This window comes from Trematomus bernacchii, unplaced genomic scaffold, assembly GCF_902827165.1.
Source record: "Trematomus bernacchii unplaced genomic scaffold, fTreBer1.1, whole genome shotgun sequence".
In the NCBI taxonomy this organism is placed as follows: Eukaryota; Metazoa; Chordata; class Actinopteri; order Perciformes; family Nototheniidae; genus Trematomus; species Trematomus bernacchii.
Window position 1 is genome coordinate 604,542 of NW_022987787.1, and position 24,865 is coordinate 629,406.

Consider the following 24,865-nt stretch of genomic DNA (forward strand, 5'->3'; position numbering starts at 1 on the left):
CCTTACTAGCGTCACGCATCTGACTTCTTTCAGTGATTCATGCAGTGTCGGTAGAATGGGACAACACTCCGCTAACACTGGTCAAATGCTTTTATTGCGTTATGTATTAGCAATTTCAACAAAGCATAAATAATCTGTGTTTGGCTCCTGTCAAAAGTAAGTATACATATTGGATTTGATTATCTATTTCTCTGGTGAAATAGATGGTGGTTGGCTGCTTCGGCTATGACAAGCCGAGACATAACCATGACGTGACATTATGCTGCGTTCAAGTTCTGTCGGAATTAATAAAAACTTCAGCCCACGCAACAGAACGGAATGATACATTTATTTCTTCATTTGCGCTTACTTAGCACTTTATGTGCTTTTTTTAATTTGTACAGTATTGTAATTGCTGTTTAGTGTTGAAGTTGTAAGTTAAGTTATTTGTGTTGAAGAAACCATTTGGTGCCTTTAGGCTGGTTCTATACATTGTAAAATATATATAATCCCCTGTTTACTTCCAGAAAGTGGCCCTCAAACAGCTAACAAAGGGCTGATTCCCAGTGCTAAACACAGTCCAGTTCTATGTAGTCTACAATATATGTTTCACTTTTGCAAATGAGTGACAACTAGCCAAACATTGTAAAACATAGACCTAACCCAGTTTTAACTTTTTGTAGTGTGCATCATTTAGGCTTCCATTGACATGCACCATACACTGCCTTAGTGATCTGTTGATGCCAAACAACTAGTGATAAATGGAAAAACGTTGGCGTAATAATACATGATTACAGTACATGTTCTGACTTTAGTTGATGAAGACTGCTTTAATGATTAGCCTGCAAGGGAAGTTAGGACATTCAGGGCTGAAAAAGATGCACAATTGTATACACCACAGTAATATGGAGAACAACTCATGTATATATCCCTATTGAATGAAGGAAAACAGAAAAACCCTAAATGTAGATCATATTGTATAGCAGTGTGGTGTAACAGACTAAAATTAGTACATGGCCTACGATTTCTATTTCACCAATATGTGATATATATACTTGACTGGCTACTATCATTTATGAAAACCACCAGATGTCAATGTGCAGAGTTTAATGCACCTGCAAGTTCTATTTATTTACGGCATGAAATCAAAAAGTCTCAAGCCTTCTAAAAACCTGTGGGATAACTAATTCAACTACTTTAACATGTTAACATAAATGTATACTACTTAATGCATAAAGGCTACTTTTCAGTATGGTCATACCTAATGTTTATTTGTGTAATCCTCAAATGTATTACTCAAGTAAAGGTAGAAAAGCATAAGCATCAAAATATACTTAAAGTACTTTTTATACAGAATGATCCATTTCAGAATAATATATATGATATGTCTTGATTATAATATTACGATATTGGTGCATTAAAGTGTTATCAAAGCTGGTAAAAGCTAGTTTTAATGACTTTGTATACTGCAGGGTAGCTTGTGAATTTACTCCAGGTGTAACTAAATGTAAGAGTTGATAATATTTCACAGCATTAATCCAAATCAGTAAAGTAACCAAAGATACTACATAAATGTAGTGGAATCAAAGTCGAATATTTACTTCAAAATTGTAGTTGGGTAGAAGTAGCAGAAAATGGAGACACTCGTGTAACTCAAAATTATAATTGAGAAGAGTACTTGAATACATATACTTTACCCCATTGACGTACATCTCTGAAAGGTAGGGCGAAATAAGGTATTACCGAAAGTGAAGATTACGAGGAGACATTGAATGCGGCTTAAGCATTGTCGTTTTATTGTGTGACCTATTTGTGTGCAGTGTAACCTAACGCTGAAACATTTTAATGCACTATGCAGCACTATGCAGCACTGTGTACAATGTCGGAGTTTTCCAAGCAGTAGCGGTTTAAGAGCAGATTTGTAGCTGCTCTGCTACATCAGGATGAGCACCAAATGCTAACTTGCCTAGCTACACTGATAGCATCTTAGTAGCTGTTCCGTCCAATTGAAGGCATCAGAGTCCTACCATACAGACTACATACAGTCCATGGTACCAAGGAGATCAGCAGAATGACCTCAGCTTCGACTAAAGTAAGTCATTTTCACATATGAACCACTGAGAAGTAGATAGCCCATGCAGTTAGCCCGGTTTAAATAATAGCATGTACTGTACACACAGCCCCTCAGTGTTTCCCGCTGCTGCAGGTACAATAACAGAGTGTGGTCACTTCAGTGTGCAGAGATGGACGTAGGAAAGTTGGAGACTTTTATCAGTTCTATCGGAAACACTTTCAAAATTAATTCTCCCGCTGAATGAAATTAATGTGCCTTTAATTTTTCTAAAGTCTGATCTGTTTTAAAGTTTGTGCTGTCATAATTTCCATAAGGCTTTTTCATACACTATGCACAAAAGCAGCACTGTACAGTATCTGAGTACATTAACATAAGTAGCCTACTGTACGTAAGTACAATTTTGAGGTACTCTACTACTTGAGTATGTCCATGTTTTGCTAGGTAAATCATGTACTTTTACTCCACTACATTTTTTTAATACCTTAAGTTACTTTACAGATTTGGATGAATGATGTGAAATATAATCAAGTCTTAAATCAGACTTTAGTTCCACCTGGAGTAAATTCACAAGTTACCCTGCAGTATACAAAGTCATTCAAACTAGCTGCACCTTTACCAGCTTTGAGAACACTTTAATGATCATCATTATAAAACATATCATATATATTATTCTGAAATGGACCAAGCAATGACTACTTTTACTGTTGGTACTTTTTTTATGCTAATACCTTTGTACTTTTACTTGAGTAATATTTGCAATGCAGGACTTTTACTTCTAACAGAGTATTCCTACACTCTGGTACTTCTACTTTTACTAAAGTACAAGATTTGAGTTTCTTTCACCTCTGCTTCCATACCTTAGTTTAAAGGGGACCTATCATGCAAAATGCACTTTTGTACGTCTTTTATACATGAATATGTGTCCCCGGTGTTCCAGGGAACTCACCAAGTGTCAGAAAACACAACCCTCTCTATTTTCCTCCATACCCAAATCTCTAAAAAAGGGGCTGCAACGGATCTGATAAAAACTGATCCAGATTTGAACACTGTCCTGACGTCAGGACAGTGGCGCTACGGCTATTGGGCCAACTCCACCAATCAGGAGGAGACAGCCACGGCCATTGCCGTTCGAAAGCGCTGGAGACGCTGTAGTACATATGCAAGGCCTGTAGATGGTGCTGTTCTCACAGAATCAGCCCTTGCAAAAACAGAGCTAAAATGTCAAATTGAGCGAAATGAGGCATGGCTAAAATGCATGATCTGTTTGGTATTTTGAAAAGAAAAAAGTATAAATATGCCTTATATAGGTATGGTCCTACACTATATTATTCAAATATAGCATGATAGGTCCACTTTAAGACTCCAATATTACATGTTTTTGTGTAAAAAAGTAAATCCCTGGAGCCAGCCTGCAACATCATCATTATTCATGATGGTACCATGGAAATGTCAAATAAAAGTGATTCTTTTTTTAAAGATGGTGATATGTGTTTTTTTCACATTGCGTCAATCATTCTGATGAATAATTGTGTGTCCCACAGGTTGGGGAGATCTTCTCTGCAGCTGGAGCCGCCTTCACCAAACTAGGAGAGCTCACCATGCAGCTTCACCCGGTGGCAGACTCCAGTCCTGCAGGGTAACACACACTAGACACTGATCGCTTAATTACAAAGAATATGTTAAACTGTTATAAATACTAAAGTCAGTTCAGTTCCCACCCTCCCTCCAGTGGTCAGACGAAGGGCACCGTGAAGAGGAAGCTGTATGAAGACGGAGGTCTGCCCTCCATCTCTGACGGGCCTAAGAAGGGCACCAAGAAAGCCAACGCTGCTGTCACCATGGCAACTCAGGGCACTCCAAACGTCATTTCCGTGCCCACTGGTCGGGTGGTCGTAGCGTCAGGACTACAGGGTGCCCCCTCCAGACAGCCCACCCTGAAGAAACAGAAGACTGCAGGTGGGTCTGGAAACTACACGGTTACTGCAAAATAAATCTGTTAATATCACAATCTCTTCTTCATCAAACCTGATAGTTAAACTAAAATATGTGTAGACACTCTTTTACTTGCGCAATTATTTTGCAACTGTTTTTTTCCAAACTTTTCAATAAGTAATTGATCTCCATTAGCAACAACATATTTCCACAGGCATCATATTATCTATATCTTGTTTATCCATGTCTATTCATCTGTTTACATCCGGTATTTCTGGAAGATTGCAGATAAAGATAAGGTCAAATCTTTAGCCCACGCAGAAAAAAACCAAATGATATATTGCTTTTTTATTTTTTAAGTGTTGTGATTGCTGTTTTGGGTTGAAGCTGTAAGATAAGTTATTTGTGTTGTTAGACAGTCCAGTTCTATGTAGTCTACAAGATGTAATGTCTCACTTCTGCAAATAATAATAATAATAATACATGTTATTTATATAGCGCTTTTTCTGGTGCTCAAAGCGCTTAAATGAGTGACAACTAGCCAACAACTGTATGATATAGGCAGGGTTCTTAAGGTCATTAAAAACCTGGAAAAGTCATTGAAATTCAAAATGCAAATTCCAGGCCCTGGAAAAGTTATGGAAAACAATATTTTTCCCAAAGTTATGGAAATGTATCAAATATAATTTATATGTTATCTAATCGCCGAAATAGTAATACTATAATGATAATACATACTGTATCGTATAGTAATGAAACGTCAAATGGCATTTAACTGACGAGGTATTTTGCTGGTGAGAGATTTGAGTTGCTTTAGCGTGTAGAAGCTAGTAAGCCTATTTGATTTGTTTTAGATAGGCACAACCTGTTTCAGATGCAGTCCTTATTTTCCTGTTCCATGTTAAAATAAACCATTTTCAGTGATACCGCTGAGAAAGAGTCATTTCTTTGGTCATGGAAAATGAGGTAAAGGTCATGGAGAAGTCATTGAAAATCATTGGTGAAAAGGTGTATGAACCCTGTATAGGCCTAACCTATATCAGTTATAACTTGTTTATAGTGTGCATACTTTAGGCTTCCATTGACGTGCACCATACTCTGCCTTATTTCTCTATTTTAAGATGATGCCAGAAAACTGATGATAGTCGGTAAAACTCCTGGGATTTCATGACCTTTCCAATTCAGTGTGTTGTAAAGCTCGAAAAGTCCAAATGAATTGGGACAAAAAGTAGATGTCAACTACAGTCCACATTTGTTTGCAACCAGCAAACATTTTCACTGTGGTCTAGCAGCAATGTAACAGCCACCTCAATTACACTGATAAAACCACAATAAGAAAACAAAATGAAGGGGTGATGACATGTTAGTAGACAAACGTATCATTCACTTTCTTTCTGCTTTCTATCTTTGAAACTGAATACTTATATGGAAGTATTATTGAAATCAAATCAATCAATGTGTGGTACAGTACGTCATAACAGTTTTCTTTCTTGTGTGTGTAGACGTGACCCTCAGCGCTCTCAACGACTCAGATGTCAACAGCGATCTTGTGGACATGGAGGGACTGGGTGAAGGATCCAACTCCAAGAAACTCAACAACTTTGATCAAGGTGAGTTCCTGAACAGCTCCTGAAAGAGAGGGATTTTAAACAAGGGCAGGGGACAGGACATCAAAACTGTTTTGACATGGTGGCTTTAATTCTAATGCGTAGGCAGCATTGAACAATTCATAATCAAATGAACACACCGGCATAATTTATCTAGAAGTATTTCAGAGAGAATAGATCAAAGGATCCGACTTTTAAACATCCAACAATGAATTGACCAAAAATAAATAAGCTTTTAAAAAATCTTAATTTTAAAGAGCTGTTTTTAAAGATTCAGTGGTCTTCAGTAGGAGCCAATTTGCGTCATTTTGTATAAAACACAAGATCAATGTTCAAACAACAGCTTAAATTCAATAAAAATGGCACATTTAAAAAACAACACATACTTTACTTGAAAACCCGGCTTCATACAGTGGTAACATTATGTTTCAGGTATTTTTGAAAGCAATGCAGAGGTTCGGTGTTTACAGTTGAGCTGAGAGGTACAGATTGGGGACGGAAGTCAGACGTAATTTTTCTCTGAATTAGTTTGCCATATTTAAAGCTTCACCCCAGACTTCTCTCCTTTTAATATTGGTGCTTTTTTTGTGTCTCCACAGATAACCTGAACCTGGACTCGGGCCTCATCATGAACCCCAGTGACCTTCCTCTGCTCTCCCGCTGACCCGTCACTTCCTGTGGACTCAAAGTGATGGACAGGACTATGAAATTAAAAACCCAAGTTGTTAAAAAAAAAAACTGGACTTTTCCTTTGAGCCAGAAGACGCTGACCACCCAGAACGGACTAAAGATAGCCAGAGTATTGAATACTGTGTTGTATCATGCGGGACAATTGGACGCATCTTACTAGTGTGAGAGTTGTCAGCACTCTCAGAATCATGTTTGGATCATTTACATTTTCTTACTGCGATAATTATTACACCATTTCCTCTCCTAATTGACTTTGCTTTGTAGGAGCGTCCAAAACAAAAGTGAGGAAGCTGTTCCAACATTCAAACTTCCTGTGTTTCTTTACAAAGAAGCCAGGAAAACAAACACAATGCAACAGAGAAACCTCGGCTGCAGCAACAACATTAAAAGTGGGACAGAGTTTAGAAATGGTATGTTTGTCTGAACAATAATGTTTGATTGTATTTCTTGTCCTCGCCACTTTTAGCTAATGGTTGTATTAGCAGGTGATTACACAAGTCTTAGTTTAGGATAAACATATTTAAGTAGTTATTAAAGTCTTTAGAACAAAGACATGTTGGACTCCTGTCTGAGTGAATGGCTGCAGTATGGTTAGTATAATCTGTGTGAATTGCTTCCTTCCTATTAACGTGCCAGTTCAAGTGTTACAACAGTCAGATTGTATTCTAAGAAACACTCTGTTAAATAACTAACAAGGGTCATTACTAATTGTTTAAGAGCTTAAACATAAGTATCAGTAGTACACATATATGAGTACAGTACACATCTTGAAGCTATCAGAAACAAGAGTTAGCAATAAGTGTGGAACACGGTAATTTTGACGTATACTGTACATTTAAGTTGTACACATGAAATACTCTTAACTACATTTTGTCTAAGAAAACAATCTTCTTGTCACAAAACAAATGCAAAAAAAGTTTGGAGATGTAACCAAAATGACTTGTAACTAATTATTTATACTATGTTTGAAATACTCAGGTGTCATATCAACCCAGGTGTTTGATGATACAAAAAACAGCAAACATTTCAAATGAACTTCTATATATATTATATATATATATATATATATATACAAGACTTGCATTAAAATTAACTGTTGAAGTTCTCATAACAAAGCAAGTGATTTGTTAGATGTTGCCTATTGTAGCATTTACCTTCATGTACTGTATACATAGTGCAAATCAAATATTCAAACATGCGTGTTAGTTTTGTCACCTCAGTATGTTTCAATCTGTAAAGAGACACTATTTTATTGGGACAACATTTAGGAAGGAGTGACTGATAGATATACATGTGATTTAATACAAACTATTTGATTGTACTGATCTCCTTGGTCCAGTTTGAGATTATGTTTGCCTGTGTTGATTTGAATTTAATTCCTTTTCCAAAGTTAGGAAAGTGAGCCGAGTGAAATCAGCAGTTTAAATCTGGCTGTATGAAGAAGAGACGTGAAAAGAGCCCACACTTCTTTATTTGATTTAAGTGTTTTTATTAATAGTCAGTGTAACAGTGAATATCCCAACAGCACTAGGTAAGAAGTATTAATCATTTTGCTACATTTGTTGCAAAAAAAAGTGTGAAAGCTTGGACCACATTTGCTTCTCAAAGATGGTGGTGGAGGAGTGTGAGTCTGACAGGAGCAGCACACGTCATACTGGTAACAGACAGAGAACTACCAGTAATGATGTGCTGCTACAGCCTGGCACACTGAAGGTAACCTCAAATATTCAGAAGGAATATATATCAACTCAAATCTTTAAGGATATCATGGCGTTTATCATGTGATACAAAAATGTTTCCTATCAGTGCAATACAGGAACTTAAGCTTTTTATTTCAATAACCAGAAATGATGTTAGAATGTTCAGACGGACAGCATTTCTTTGGTGCAATATTTCATCATCTACAGTTTATATGATCCAATACCTTTTGTGAAATACTTTCTTCCCATGTGCGAATAGAATAAGCAGAGTGAACTTTTACAGAAGCTCCACTCACAGTGAACTGTTCCAAGTCCACATCGTACAGGGAGGAGATCCCTTCCACCTGCTGGAAGAAAGAAAATGAAGAAAGAAAAAGTATTATTTTAGCACAACAGATAAACTGCACCGCCTGCAACAGACAGATTGATTGTTCATTGATATCAGAGAAACCAAATTCTACAGAACATGTCGTCTTCTGTGTTTCATAAAATGACCATGAGCCAATCAGAGTGGATTATAAATCACATTGGTATTAAACGCATCATTTCTATGAGGGTGAGGTTCAGCAGGACAATTCTTTATTTAAAAGGGTTGGATTTGCAGCAGACAGTGATTCATTTTGGGTTATAATTATTTTCAGCCATCGGACTCTTCAACTGCAACAAAAGAGGAAGTAACAATGATGGTGTGTTTTATTCTTTCCCCATAAATAACATTGGTTTAAAGAGGGAGGGAGACACAGTTATTTAGTTAAAGACAGCTAATGAAAATGGTCCTCCTGCTGTTAGTCCGTATAAAAGCTATAGGAATAACTGGAAGTGGATTAGTCATATTTGACTCCAGTCACTTATGACCCCACTCACCACCTCTGGCATCAATGTAACGGATCCTCTGCTTTTACACTGAGAAGGCTACATTGTCATTTTCCATTTTTTAACGATTGAAAAAAGGCCCACTCTTAAAATTCAGTCACTTATGTAATTCAATTATTTTACCTAAAAGAAGTATCGAAAACAGCCAACCGGATACGAATTAATTTATCCGATTGATTAATTCCAAACAAATTAAATATTTCTAGAATTTTCACAGATGAACTTTATTAATAATGAGTCTTTCCTTAATCTTAATGTGTTGTCTTTGTAAAGATGTAATGCATTGTTAGGACAGTGTGGTGAATAAAGGCTCTGAGTTTTCATTTTCAATGACTGACACATTGTTAATAAAATACTAATGAACAAAATAAACCAAACGTGTCATATAGCTGCTGTTCCACAGGTGACACAGTGAGGCAGATGACACACACACGCGGACAGAGGACATGTGACACCTCTGACCTTTCAGAGGACAGACTGCAGACACAGATCAGGTACTGGGAGCTCCCAGTGTGATGGTGGGAATCCCAGGGCTCACGGTGGCAGCACAAAATGATTTGGAGTGATTCAGCAAATATCTGCAAAACATGATGTGCTGCTAGAGCGCACCCTGGACACTGAGTCCATCACGTTTACTGGCTCTCACACACACACACACACACACACACACACACACACACACACACACACACACACACACACACACACACACACACACACACACACACACACACACACACACACACACACACACACACACACACACACGGAGGAAAAACAGTTTAACACTCAAAGACATAACAGGGGAATTAAAGTCTTCCTTTTCTCTTCCTTTACAAATGATCTTCATTTCATTGTATTACACAAACAGGATTTCTCTTTAAAAGCAGTTGAATTCAGTCAAATGTGTAATAATCTGCAGTTAATGACAGAACTAATACTATTATTTTAAAGATTAATATATACAGGCGTTTTTTATGTTCTGTATTATTTGTAAGGGAAATCTGACACAAACAAAATGGTTGAAGAGGACAAAATGGAGGAAGAAAAAAAGAGGAAGGACTAGAGGTGAAGAGTCCATGAGACACACTGCTGTTCTGCTTTAAGAATTACACAGGAACATTTTTAAATGATGCATTAAAGTACAGAATAAGACAACTGAACGGGTAACTATTTCCTTTTTTGTTTCCTCCTTTTCTTCATTTCTGTTTGTGTTTTTGTAGAGAACAACCTGTCTATGTCTTTTCTCAGGCCCATTCACATGTTACAACATTCCTGTTATTTTAATAATGTTAACATAACATAATGAAAATAAAAATAAATGTAAGTACCACAGAAAGCTGCACAAATGTAATAAACCCTTCAGATTGTGTCAGTGAAAATCACCATGCTGTTAACACAGGAACACCAAGGGTCAAAACATTTGTGTGAGCACCTCCTCACTGCAAAATGGGTTACAAAATGTACAATTGATGAAATTGTTGATCAATGATCCGCCTCATTCTGACATGCATTTTTTTGAAATGTACATTTTGATTTCATATCTGCTTTTAGTGTCATTTCTATACACTGACACGTTGACACACAAGAGCCCGAAAGAGAGCAGGATACTAACAAGGCAATGCAAATTGTTATTTAAAAAACCCCAAAATGAAAGGAATAAAAAGTGGACTAGATGGAAGAAAGGTTCAAGCTGAAATGTTTGATCGGCTTCTGCTCTCATTGAACACTAGGAAGGGAAAGATGGGCTGCTAATGTGGATTAGATTCATTCCACATTTACACTCATTTCCCTAAAAGTGATTGTTTACTGGTTTAGAGGCCTTCTTTATTTGATTTTTTACCACTTGACATGTTTTCCATCCTGAATCTACTCAGCAGGTTAAAGTGAGATGGGGATCTGTCTATCACAATTATCAATTAAAAAAACTTGAATTGTGCTCAGTGGGGCAATTGGTTATGAAGCATTTGCATTTAGCATATAAAATACAGGCACTTTAATATAATACTAAGATCAATAACAAATACACAGGGAATATACTCAATTCAAAAGTAAAAAACAGTAATAATGAGTCATTTCTCTATCAAATGCAAACCTTTTTTTGCATTTGAAAAAAGGTATTACTTTTACACATGGAACAGGGAATAGCAGCAAAACCTCACTCTGGGTAAACGGACACCAATAATGTTTTAATACTATAAAAAAAAACACAAGAAAAGTCTATAAATGGATTGTATTTTACAAGTGCTGTTGTTAATTATGAAGTTAATTAATTCCATCACCCTGAGCAGCTTTATTAATGCCACATACCCAGAGAGAGTAACCAGAGCTGAGCCACGTGAGTCGGATTAAGCTGTCCATCAACAAAACTGAGTCTGGGTTTGGCTCATTTTGTAAATTATTTAACTAATGATTAATTATAAAAAGTCATGTGTTTGAAAACTGTGATGAGCATGTTTCAACATGTTATGAGTTCTGGTGTATCTTCAAAAGGCCAACAGTCCAAACCCTAAAACATGTTAGTTTGACATTTCTGCTTGATTAATGACTTCAACAATTAATTGCTTATTAAAAATGTTGGCAAAATGTTCTTATGTTCGAGAAAACCTGAAAAAACATCCTTATTTCACCATTAGACTACACCAGAAATGGGATGTAAGTGTATACTTTGAGATGTGCTGTATCGAGCTGCAAATAACACTTGTTTTATTTATCTTTGTCATAAATTAAATTAATTAAGATGTTTTTCTGGATTATTTAATATATTGTTTTTTTAAATGTTAGAAAATAATGAAGAATGCCCACATTAAGTTCTCAATGCAATGTTAGTTTTATCCAAGCAACAGTCGAAAACCCCAAAATATTTATTTTACTATAACAAAAAACATCTCAATGCAGAGGTTGTGTGCCTAAAGTAATCATTAAAACATGTGTTTATGAACAATTGTCCATCAATTGAAAAATCAAATAATTGTTAATCGTTTCCACACGAAAATACATGATATCAAGTAATTTAACAATAGATAGATAATGTAACTGCAAACTAAGAGTTGTGCCAAACTTTGACTGTAAACCTGAGATAAAGTTTGAGGGCCACAAAGAGGAAGAACTCATGGCCTGAAGCACCACACCCTACCTCGTGTACTTAAGATTTGTACCTTCCACAAAGTTTCATCTAAGGGGTAAAAACACAAGTACACTTCATATTCTCTGCCACAAATTAAATATGAGAAAATCAACTAGCTTTATCTGATTAAGAATTTAAAAGGTGGGGTCAGCATTTAAGGCCTATATGGACGTGATGAAGTGGAAAAGCAGTGTAACTCGTGCTGAGGGCTCAAGTGAAGCCTTATTATAGAGCAATACGACCTGAGTCAATCAGAAAGAGCAGTGCTGAGGGATTTGAAACAAGAGGTCATGTCAGCAGGGAGAGCAGACAAGCTTTAAATTCAGACCCAAACGTTCAGCTTCATTCAAAAGAAGAAAAAAACTGAACCAGCCAGAGAGTGGTAGACAGAGGAGGGGGTGAGGCAGAGAAGGACAAAAAAAAGAGCACAACTAAAATTGTAGTGCAGGGAAAGGGGGGAGAAAGAAGCAATGCAGAGCTGAGAAAAGCTCCCTCTGTGGCCTGCTGCTCGCTTCATTCACATCAACAGAGGCCATTTTAAACGCTTCACAGAGGAAAAAAAAGATTCACTTACCGTCTGCTGCTGAGATCATTAACCAAGTGATGGGAGCAATAACTACCCTAACTGCTGCCTAACTAACAGCACTAGTCATCTGAAGGCCCTCACTGCCCTCACGTTGTGTGTGTGCTCTTACCAAAAGGCCAGTGACACCAACCAGACACAAACTCAGCTATAACTAGTCCTCAAAAAAATAAATTAGTAATCAACACGCACATGCTCACACGCAAAGATATAAATATGCTACATTCAGGCTGCAAAGATATTCAAATAAAAATTAAAAACGTCACACAAACCCATGCTCCATACAAAAACATATCAAAGGGTATATACCCAGTCTACTATAGTGACAGGAGAGAATAGAAAAAAGGCCTGTTAGGGGATTGCTCCTGCTCCTGTTCCTAGTGAGAGGGAGGGGGGTTTCAGGGGGGGTTGGGTAGGGGGGGTCCCAGTCCCAAAAATTGGCCCCCCAAAACTGAGTGTCCCTCCCCTTAATCCTTCCTTCCTGGCCCTTCACATCTTCACCTCCTAGCTATGTGAGTGTGTATGTCCCCGTCCTCCTCAGTGCTGCCTGCTGCCTCGCTGGAGCCCCAGCTACGCACACTGAGACAGTGAGGAGGCTCAGTAGGCATAAAAACCTACAGGGCTGCAGCCTTTTTCCCTGGCCCTCACTTTCTACAATAAAAATCAACATTTTTGGGGCCGCCGAAAAATCTGAGAAAAAATAAGGTCGCCCCCGTGGGTGTGTGTGAGACAGGTGTGAAAGGAGGGGTCTGCCAGAGCTACTGTTTGGGAGTAAAAAATTAATTTGTTGCGAGGGCGAGGGGGCTGCTGCGCTGCGCCGAGCGCTGGGCTGTAAGCCTGCCAAGCTGCTCGGCTGTCAGACGGAAAGAAAAAGACCAAGGGTGGGAGGAGAGGGAGGGAAATAAAATGAAAGAAAGTGTGGCTCTGAGAGGAAGCTCTTTTCCCTTTCATGCAAAAAAAGTAAAGAGTAAAGTTACAAAATATTAAGCATAAACCACAGAAATGACATGAGGGAAGTGAGTGCAACAGGCTGGCTCTTATACACCCAGACAAAGAAGGGAAAGGGCTGAATGGAGGCACAGGTGGAGAGGGCATTAAAAGCAGAAATATGAAGCGAAACGCACTGATAGCTGGGATACATGTTTGCCTGGCTCTCCTGTATTTTCTTGTGTAATTTGGTCATGAGATGGGAGTTGGCGGGAAGGAGGCCGGCCCTCAGAATGCAGAAAGTGCTGCTCTCAAACTAAACAGTTTTACCAGGAGGACACACAGGCCCTGCCCACCCCCTCTCTGTTACCCGTGCACATAGAAAAAGAAGTGCACATAAAAAAAAAAGAACAAGGATATACTTTCTGCTGAATAATGACTTTAAAAAAAGACACAAAATGAGCTAAATTCTCCAGCTTGTGTTAGAGCTAAGAGGCAGGCCCCTGAAGACAGGGCACTCTGATTTTACCCTTATTGCCTTCACTAGAAATTATCTCACTTACACAGAAATAATTACCATCAGTCTCCAGAATAATCCCATCAAATCACCTCAGGTTGATAATAATGTAAGGCATGGCATTACAAACTGGCTGCATCATTTTCTAAGATGTCCCTTTTAAGGGCACAGCCCAAATTTCAAATTTACATTTTGATCACAATACGTCACTTTAAAGATTGGAACTGAATGCTTTGGTCAAAGTTTCACACTACTTTAAATCAAATATTCTGGGACGACCATTTTGTGTTGGACAACAGTAAAGACTTGGGGAATTGAAGAGTTGGCCCTTTTTTGTCATGTGAAAAAGAAAAAAGGCTTCATTGGAAAACAGGTGTTAAGACAAGGGTATACGTTTGGATATCTACATCAAAAATCAGGCGATGGCACCAACTTTAAATAACCAGTACTAGTTTTGTGAAGCCTCTAACTTTAAACTGCTCTCCTGCTTTAAAATTAATTGGTAAAAACCTTTTTTAAATAGATTAATTGTTAGTTATTCATTATGCAAAACAACATCAGGTTGAAATGTGGGGGTTTGTCGCCCTTCTCCGTTTTATATTATTGTAAACTGTATATCTTTGTCTTATTAATGTTCGCCGAACCAAACGAGAAAGCTGCAAATGTCACCTTCTGCTCCTGTAAGCTGGGATGGGATTTTTACTTTTGACCATTTTCTGACTTTTGTACAAGGCAGGACAAATCCCCAAAAAGTCAAATTAATAGATGATAAAAAGACTATTGTTTCTGCCCTAAACAGCTCAGCAGATTTCCATCTTTAAATAAATAAAAAGACACGTACAGAGCTATAATATGAAGGTTATCCGAACATGTTGGTAACCATGGCACATTTAGGTTAATAAATATATCTTAATCGAATATAAAAAAGGCAAGTTTATATTTTCGAATGAACAGTGTTTCAGTAAGAGCTAAATTTCACTTTCAACACTGTATAGTCTAATTTTCAGTGCACACTGTTCCTTTAATTTTTGTAGAAGAATTACGAGAATCCTCTATATTAGTCCTTTTGTTAAATCATTTTGAGCCTACTCTTTAGCACCTACTTCAATATGACGTGGTACTTAAATAAGTAATCAGACAGTTTACAGAAATTGAAGGAAAAAATAAACTCAAGAAAAATCTCAATAAATTCACTAAGAACAGGTTTTCAGATGCTACCACTTTTTCTGGACTCTTTTCGTATTCAATTGCACTTTGGGGTTTTTGGATTGTTGCCCAGACTAAGAAAGCTATATGAGAAGACATCCCTTTTTTCTCGTCTAAGGTGTGACGAGCAAAGGGTTCACTTCCAAAAAATAAATGTATAAAAATGATATTGAAGCGGCCCTTGCTATTACTTCTATTTAAGCACCTGTTATAGCCAATCAATCTGTATTTATCTCAAAATAAGTCAACTTTACCAGAAATAAAGTTCTTCGTATTAAGACGAGGTTCAGTTGACTCCCCTTTCCTTAGATATTTCAAAAAAAGTATACCCAAACTTTTAAATTCATATTTATTTTACAGAATTTTCAAGACATTATATGATTGTCCTCCCTATACTTAAATGTAGGGCTAATGTTGGTATTTGTATATTGGATCCCATAGTGAGAATGCTGGCAAGATAAAAAACAGATGTCTAAACTAAATGATTGCTGAGCATTATGAGAGGGCCAGGGGAATTGACTTATTAATGCATTCTCATATGAGAGACCCTCAAAACAGGTACAAATTACTTCACTGACGATTACTTTACTTTCACTATTTGATGTGAAAAATGTGTCTGTCTATAAATGTAAAAACTGCCTGCACTGTGCATTGTTAAAATTACTATTATGTATAGGTTTAGGTTATAATAGTTCAAATAAACTGTGCTGGTATTTTTTTTTACACTTTGCTGAAACATTACACTTAGTTCAACGAAACACCCAGCTTTATATGGCATACACCACATTCTAGCATGTTCATGAGGGACTATTTTGTTGGTAGTCGTGCCAAAATTATATTTAACGATATAATGTGGTGATAATTAATACAAATAAAACCACTTAGTTGGTTATTAGATACTTTAATGTATATTTAGTTGACTGCACCTGTAACATTGTCGCTAACGAGCTGTGTGAATCGGTAGTAATGGGTCGGACTGTCGACAGTCTGCTCACACTGTACTGACAGATGACAGACAGCGCGAGCCCTCGGGAAACTGCTGAGTCACTTTTCCTCCCCCCTAAAAACGACGAGTTCGCTCTCGTTTTTTTTCCTTCAAACTGTAAACTGGATTAAACTCGTTTTGCCTCGGAAGGACTGCATTTTGAGAAATACTTCGTTTTAATTAAAGTGTTATTTTAAAGCCTATTTAGTCAGGCAGGAGTGGGTCGGGGTCTTTGGGGAGGGGGCTATGACTGGGGGAGTGTCCGCTTGCTTAACTTACTCCACTAAAACTCTTTTGTAAAGAAATATAAAACAATTCCTTCCATGTAAATGTTTGACCGTTTGTGAAAAAGAGCTAAAGACTTTTTCAAACAGACTTGCCTCGATGTAGAAAGGTATAAATGCGCAGCGGAAAAAATAGAGCCACGTAAAGCTTTGTTTGTAATGCGACACAGCCTTTGTTTTAAACAGCAGCTCATTATTGCCCACTAAGCAGGAGGTTACACAACGGCTTGACTATAGCCTACAGTAACACCAAAACCACTCAAAGGAGCGTTCTTTCTTAAAAAATATGAGAAGGAAGACAAGTATATTGCCTAACCATATATTAATAAAAACTTAAAAGTATCTCAGACAAAATAAAATAAAAATATAAAAAATATTTGACTGAATTCCTTACCTTCCGAAGAAGAAACATGCCCAACAGCGAAATGATGTTAAAATATTCCTCGACTTACAGTAAATTATGAAAAGAGGAATTAAGTGAATGTATTTGAAGCCGGACTCTCATTCTGTGTCAGTGGAGGATTTGAAAGTGGCGCCAACCGCTCTGCTCCTCTGCTCCCCACACACCGTCACACACACAAAAAATAAATAGAAATGCAAACGAGCGCGCAGCAATATTTTGCAAGTATCAAATTGTGCCTATGGACCAGCACGATCGATCCCCGTCGTTACTTTTGAATAATATCGCTCCTGTGATTTTTATTTATTTTTTATGTTAAATTAAAATAACCGTCACAGGCTTTTCAGGGCCGCGGTGCAGGACGGGAGATTGTGCAAGGCGGTTGTGTTTTGAATTTCTAACCGGCCTGAGAAGAGGAGGGCACTGTCTCCCCCTGCAGGGGCTGTGTGTGTGTGTGTGTGTGTGTGTGTGTGTGTGTGTGTGTGTGTGTGTGTGTGTGTGTGTGTGTGTGTGTGTGTGTGTGTGTGTGTGTGTGTGTGTGTGTGTGTGTGTGTGTGTGTGTGTGTGTGTGTGTGTGTGTGTGTGTGTGTGACTATCAATTCAAACGTTATACATATGCATACTTACCATTGAAGCATAGATTGTATGTATATATACATTTAACAAAAAGTCCTTAAACTCTACTTGCTAACTTTGAGGGGTAGAGTTAGCTGTAAATAGCAGGCCTCTTGACAAGAGAGTAGCCGTATAGTTCTTACATTGTAGCTCCACTTTTTCTTTTTTAAATATGACCAAACTGCCACATTTTAAATCAATATTGGTACAAAAGTATTCAAAGTCTGCATTTCCACCATATACAGTCTATGATTTCCACTATAGTTTTTGACACATTGTAACTGGTTTCTGAATTTGCCACATCAGCAAAAAAAAGAAAAGATGACCTCACAGTTTCTTCAAACTCAAGTAGCTACTTGGGATTTTGTGACAGTGTTGTAGCTGACTACTTCTCTCAGCCTTACTGTATGAACTGTGAGTACATAACAAAATAAAAATATTTTAACCACCTTGTGTTCATTTGAATTAAATAGAAAATAAATGCAAACAAATAAATGATTGAAACATTGAAAGATCTTGAATTAAAGCATACAACGTCTATTATGAACATTAAGGTAACAAATCCAAACGTTTTCAATATTTTATTTAACTCAAGAAAAGGAAATGTCAAATTTCTTGTAAAAACAAAAAGGAAACTGTGTATTTTAATTGTTTAAGTAACAATCGAGTGGTAGAGAATAAGCATTTATTTATTAATGAGGTTGGTTGTAGATTGTTTTGTTAGATCAGTAAGTTCTTATAAAGTGACCTGGTAAATACCCTCTTTTACCAGCAGAGGGCACCAGAAACAAGAGTGCAAAATGAATAATGGTAAATGGTTATAATGAGTTATATCCAAAATGAATATTATAAGGGAAGGATATTCTTATTCGAATAACAGTGTTTGGATAATAAAGACACAATGCACAATCAGATTTACTAATTCAAGCAGACTTAACCCTTCATAAGGCAGGAAAAACTCAACATTTATTCAGAACTCAATGGTTTACACTGCATGCATATTTCATTATACGACTTTCTCATTGATATGATATAATTGGTAAAGCAAGTGTATCTCTTACTGTATAGTCAAATCGAACTAATTGCTTAATTATATTGGAAGAGGTAAGAATTTGAGATCAAATTGTACCATACTGTCAGTATCTCCAGTGTTTGCTGCTTCATTTCATCTAGTGCCACCAAACAAGTAAACTGTCAATCTCTACAACACTTCAGTTAAAGTCAGGTCTAGATTTATTTAAAAGCATTATCACACAAAAGTGTATCATATTTACAGAAAAACAATATTAGAAAAGGTACTAACACTGTAAACTGCATTAATAGTTCATTTAGAGAATATAATGTAGAATAAGATAGTGATACATAATAACATCAACAAGTTTTACAATGGTAAAGACAAAACAAAAAGGTATGGACTATGGAAGGAAAAGGCTCTGAATGCATGAGAAATCATCCAGACTACTAAAAGTAGACAGGTTTATATAAGATCTGAGATGCAGCTAGGTTTTGCGGAACGGTATCGAATGTAAAGATGGATTTTAGCGGCAGTGTTTTGAACAACTTTAAGGCTTTCCCCAGATATCAGAAAAAGTCTGGACAAGAGAAAATTACAAAAAAACAGTGAACTCTGGAAAAGTTGAATGGACGAATCACAAATCAATTATTTCATTCATGAAAGCAAATTATAAATGATGTCGGTTGCAGAGGTGGTGAAATACGTACTAATTAGGTCACAGAAAATGTTGTTTAAATAAGTTTAAAGGATTAAGAATTATAATTAGCATGTCATAACGAGTGGAAAGATGGGACAGCTGGGTATAACCAAGCTCACTGGCAGTCTGTATTTGAAGGAAAACCAAGGTGTTGCACTCCCTTGTGCGCAAAAATATCTTATCTTAAAATACCATTGAGGTACGGGTTCACTGAAATGGCAAGCGTTACTGTGAATTATGAGGTAAATGTTTTACAATCTCAAAGGTTCTCTAAATGAAATGAAAGGTGAAGGTAACTGCACCAACAGAATGGCAACAGAATACTCACAAAACACTTACATATGGAATGTCACACCACAACAACAGTAGAGCTTGCCCAACACATTGCCATGACAGCATCTGAAACCAAACAACTTTCGACCACAACCATATTTGTAACTTCCTCAAACCTGCAAACCAACGTGCACACCCACTGTAAAATAGGAACTGGCAAGGCATGAAAAGGTGTGAATGTCTCTCTCAAGCTCTACACTTTACCCTTTGCAAAACTACTTCTGTCAATTGCTGTGTACTTCATACAACCCCCTGAATTCCTTGCTGGAGAGACTTTCTTTAAGTGTGCACCGATATTCCCATTTGACTGCTATTTGCTCCTGGTCTCTCTCTTGTAACAGAACCAGTAGAAACACCTTTCTCTTTAGACGTGGTTTGATTTCATATTGTACAATACACTTTCTAGGTTCTTCCCAATATAGTATCTAAAACACAGATTACAGTCTATCACCCTTGCCTACATGCTGCATCTACACTGGGTATCTTCAAACCTGTAGCAGATCAGCATTCGGCGCATACAATTAAACATAAAAGGCATATTAGAATTCTTGCTTGGGTCTTCTTATAAAGCATATTATATATTTTAAAAGTAAAAATCATCTACAGTGCATCTACAATTATTGATTTAATTCCCCATGAAAACACTCACTCAATTATATATCTGATTTTCGCTCTGTTTATGTATGATGGACTGTTGTGAAATTCTTTATTCTGCTTATTGTCAATTCTGTCTTCCAGCCCACCCTCCTCTGCGTGCTCTCTTTTCCCCATCACCCTCAGGGGCAGTAGGAGCCCACCATGATGATGAGTGTTGGTGTTGACCGCCGGGCAACAGTGACCTCCCCCCTTGTCTTTAGTCAGGAAGTAAAGGAGGGCGTTCAGCCATGCGTTGAATGAGGCCAAAGGCCTGGTGATCTTGTAGCACATGGAGACCATGGTCATGGTGTGGCAGGGGACTCCCTTGGTCACTTTCAGCAGGAGGAAGATGGTTCTAGTAACATGAAAGGGGAAGAAACACAGAGCAAAGAGGAGGGTGATGGTGATGATGGTCCTGATAGATTTCCGTCTGCGATTGGCATAAGGGGAGTGGGCACCAAGGAACATGGAAGTCCCTTCACCTCTTCCGAATGTCCTCGACAGTCCATTGCTTCCTCCTTTTCCTCTGGCAACTGTTGAACGGCTGCTTCTCTCTACCCCTCCATTTCCTCTCTCTCGCCGATCTCTGAAGGACGAAGGTTGTGAATGCAGAGTCCTAAATATGGTCAGAACAACGTGAGAGTAACACCAAGCAATTATGGAAAAAGGCAGAAAAAATCCCAGCAAATGGAGAACCATGCCATAGGGCACGTAATCAGGGAACTCCTCATCGATGGCGTCGTCCCAACAGTTCTGGTACTCCTCGATGACCCCTCCCGTGTTACTATCGCTGGCATTACCATTCATGGATGACACTTCGTGGCTTGGGTTGTCAATACCAGTTGCATTGCCGCCAAGCCGTCCAAATCTTGTCACATGACCAGTCTGAGCAAACCGGAAGATAGGGCAGGTCAAGGCAAACACTACCACCCAAACTACGACACAAGTGGACTTGACGGCTTTCTTGGTCTCTAGTGTGATGACTTTCATTGGGTGGCAGATACCGAAGTACCTGTGGACAGATATACAAGTGAGGAAGAAGATGGAGCAGTACAGGTTAAAGTAGAAGAGAAAACGGACCAGGCGGCACATGAAGTCCCCAAAGACCCATCGGTCACGCATGACGTAACTAGCCACGAGGAATGGCAGTGACAGGCCATACATGAAGTCTGTGGAGGCCAGGTTCACCATGTAGATCAGGGACGCATTCCAACGCTTGGTCCGGCGGAAGGAACGGAAGAGGATGATAGAATTGAGGGAAATGCTGAAGAGGAATGTGAAAGAGTAACAAATGGGAAGGAAGATGTACTTGTAGGACTCGTCTATGCTGCAAGATGGAGGTGGGGCGGTGCTGGAGGAAGAGGAGGAGTTGAGTAAGTCATTGACGTTGGGAGGATCTCCACTTCTGGATGGCATTGTGAGGGATGAAGAGATGTTCATGGAAGGGAGAAGCTGATCAAGACGGTGTCTGGTACACTTTGGGATCTGTCAATGCTCTCTGACATTATTGTACTCTGTTGGTAGTTCTGTATGATCCTGATCAGCAGGGTTTGAGATGAGTTCAGTTGGTCAATCCCATGGATACCTAGAGATAAAAACACAAATTAGTAATCCATCTTTACCGTTTTAGGATCTTAGATCATGAATAGTATTTATTTTCCAACTGAGACCCTACCGCCCTCCCCCCTTTTTGAGTAAGGCCTTTGCGCAATCTGTTTGACCTCCTGCTGTACGCTGTTGATTCTTAGTGCTTGTTTGCCTTCCTGTGTACAAGGGTATGCTGCTGATTCAGTCTCTTCTCACCCCATTAACTCAGCAATAAGTAACCACACTTCCCCTAGATGTCTCCATGCACCCTTCTGTACATTGGTCCTGCTCTCACCCCCCTGACTATTTACTATAACTCATCAGTGCTGTCGTAGATGCTTCCTGTCTCAGTTTATGCATTTATTTCTGGATTACTGTAATGAACTTTTTGCTGAGCTGACAACACAGGTGTTAAATAATCTGCGGTTTATTCAGAATGCTATACAATCGTTGAATGGACTTGATCAAGTGATGGTGCCTTCAGTCATTAAGGTATTCTTCACTAAACAAGTCTGCTAAAACGGTGCACTCTTTACAGAAGCAGACCACAACATGTATTGACAATGATGCTTATCTTGTTCCCTTTTTATTGTACTATCTTGTCTTAATAAAGGCTATCCTTTTTGTATCTTGTCTTGGAAAAATGTTAACCTATTTTTCTATCATTTTAAGGGATATTTGGTGAACACCTGTTGTATGAATGATGTGCGACACATGATCAATAAGTCAATAAACTTGACTTTACAATTGTCAAACTTTCTAAGTAAACAGGATTCACTTAGGCTAAGCTCTCTTTCACCATCATTATTAGGATCAGTGCGCAGGCAGGTGGTGCAGCCTGTTTGTGTAAGTGAGCAACCCGCATGTTATACTCCCAATTCACCTCAGAGTTCAACTAAATAAGGGTAATGTGTCAACCAGTACCATGACATATTAACAGTACAACATCATACTTTAAGATGTGAAAGGTCTAAAGCCTCTACCCTAAACATGATCCTACAACCTGAGACAGGTAATGATTCTGAGCTAAAAAAACAGTATTACATTACAGACCTGCTTCCTGGTGTGTAACTGTAAATGATTAATGAAATGGGCCCCTATTAATATTTTAGACAAGCATTTACCTCAGATTGTGTACCAGTTTAATAAACCAGGATCTTGAACTACAACATTTTTGAATGCATAGTTTTCAATGTTGGGATGTTTAGAAGACTTTATAGAATTGCTTGAGTTGCACAATATATCAGTAGATATTAGGTTTGGCCTCCATTTTGATCACCGACAAAATCATACAATAATGCATCACATTCACATTAGAGAAAATGAATGGAAGTCAATATTTTGTGTGTTCTAGCCAATTTACTAGTAACAAAGTAACATTAAATACATCAATTGCATAACAGCTAACCTTTTAGCAAATCATGTTTTTTAGAAAGTTTTTTTGAATAAATCGTTTTATTTCATTCCATGTCTCCATTGACTTCCATTCATTTCGATACAATATAAACATTTGAAATGGCATTTTAATTTGATTGTAAAGCACTGATTTACAAAATGTAATAAATATCTGCTTTTCACTGTAATGGATTGAACTATTTAAGCTTGTTTTAAGAGTCTGTTAATAGATTGATTTCACACAGAAATAAATGGATGCTTGAAATGGTGGTAACACTTACCACAAATCACAATATTACATTTGTCGGGAATTTTCAAGGTCTTTGAAATCCTCTCTTTAATTGAGTATGAAAATATGTTGATCTCCTTGAGAAAGGTGTGAAGTTTAAACGTTTTATTTAAGTTGTATGTTCTACACAGAGGTTAGATTTGAAAGGCGATCACATCCTGCTGCTATGGAAATGCACAAGTGTTGACCAAAAGGGAAGTTATTCAACTGTAGTGTTAAAAGGACGTTTTAAATACAAGTAAATACATTTCTATGATATTTTGGCCTGATATGAATGTGTTGAGTTCAAATCTCTGGGAATGGATGTTCTTCTTTTCTGGACTGCATGACAAAATGAAAGAGGTTGTTTTCCAGGAGCAGCTAATAGCTTCTGGGAAATCCCTCTCCATCCTGACGCATCATCTGCCTCTAAATCCATATATTTAATCTCATTAAGAAATGCTCAGAGGCAAGTTTGTAACGTAATTAAAGTTAGTTACAACTATACTAATCTTTCAAAATGGTTTTAGTTTTCTCAAGCAAACACTCAGGACCCAAAATAACCTGTGTCTCGAGAGATGCATTAGTGTTTGTGTAAAGGGACCTGCACCAAACTCATAAATACCTGCATCACTGCAATCTGCTGTCGGACAAAGAGCTTACCTCAGACGGCGATGACTTTCACTCCATATGGCTCCTTTTCCTGGGGACAATCGGGGGAAAAACAGGAAAGTACGAAAACATCCAAAAGATTTTGACTGTATGTCAACGGCTTCAAAACACCTTTTCCTGGTTATTTCAAACAGCTGATGAGCAGTGGTCAGTGTGGCAGCGGTTTGGTGATCTGTGACCTTGACAGTTGGACCTCTTCAGCTTTCACCTTTTTCTGCTGCTTCTCTGAACAGTACAGGCAGTTTCTATGGTAATGCAGTCCCTCCCCCTGTCCCTCACTGTGTGTCATCCAATTCTTCTTCCCCACTTCACCTTTGTGTGTGTGTGTGACGTGTGTGTGTGTGTGCGTCCCTTCTCACCTGTTGAGCTGAGCTGGATGTTTTTCAGTCGCGGCTGATCACCCTGAGGACACAGATGAATGGGAATCACCAATGCATGTACATTTAGGTAGGCGTTCAGTATTCACACTGTATACTTACACTGATCTTCAATTATACACTCTTTAAATTTGTTGGAGTGACCAATAGCGACTCCATTGCCCAAACTTTCCTCCCAAAAAAAAAAAAATACACTGTAGCCCATTAAAAAAATAACCAAATTCGCAGCCAAAATCTATTTTCAATTATTATCATGAGAAAAAAACACAATACAAAATCTACTCACAGAGCCAGATGTAAATATTTAAAAAATCTTTGATGATCAAAAACATTCTCTAATTGGATCCTTATTTCAACATAACACTGACATGTCTCAAAAGCAGAAA

General features: G+C 37.9%; 2 protein-coding genes across 3 annotated transcripts; one reads left to right on the forward strand and one right to left on the reverse strand.

Moving 5' to 3' along the window:
- Positions 1-1,678: 1,678 nt before the first annotated feature.
- zgc:92664 (uncharacterized protein LOC436695 homolog) lies at positions 1,679-6,834 on the forward strand. Of its 2 annotated transcripts, none has more exons than XM_034149565.1 (5): positions 1,679-2,071; positions 3,595-3,689; positions 3,783-4,009; positions 5,488-5,595; positions 6,192-6,834. In XM_034149565.1, the coding sequence occupies exons 1-5, from the start codon at positions 2,051-2,053 to the stop codon at positions 6,254-6,256; spliced, it is 516 nt and encodes a 171-aa protein (XP_034005456.1). In that variant the 5' UTR covers positions 1,679-2,050; the 3' UTR covers positions 6,257-6,834. The 2 variants fall into 2 exon arrangements, with proteins under 2 accessions (XP_034005456.1, XP_034005455.1); XM_034149564.1 differs by having other exon boundaries at positions 1,701-2,071; positions 3,765-4,009.
- An 11,609-nt stretch (positions 6,835-18,443) lies between these two features.
- Positions 18,444-24,358, reverse strand: si:dkey-6n21.13 (P2Y purinoceptor 4). The gene is made up of 2 exons (XM_034149595.1): positions 24,094-24,358; positions 18,444-21,765 (listed from the first exon to the last, which is right to left on the reverse strand). Exon 2 carries the CDS (start codon positions 21,618-21,620, stop codon positions 20,190-20,192), a length of 1,431 nt encoding a protein of 476 aa, XP_034005486.1. The 5' UTR covers positions 21,621-21,765; positions 24,094-24,358; the 3' UTR covers positions 18,444-20,189.
- Between the last annotated feature and the right edge of the window lie 507 nt (positions 24,359-24,865).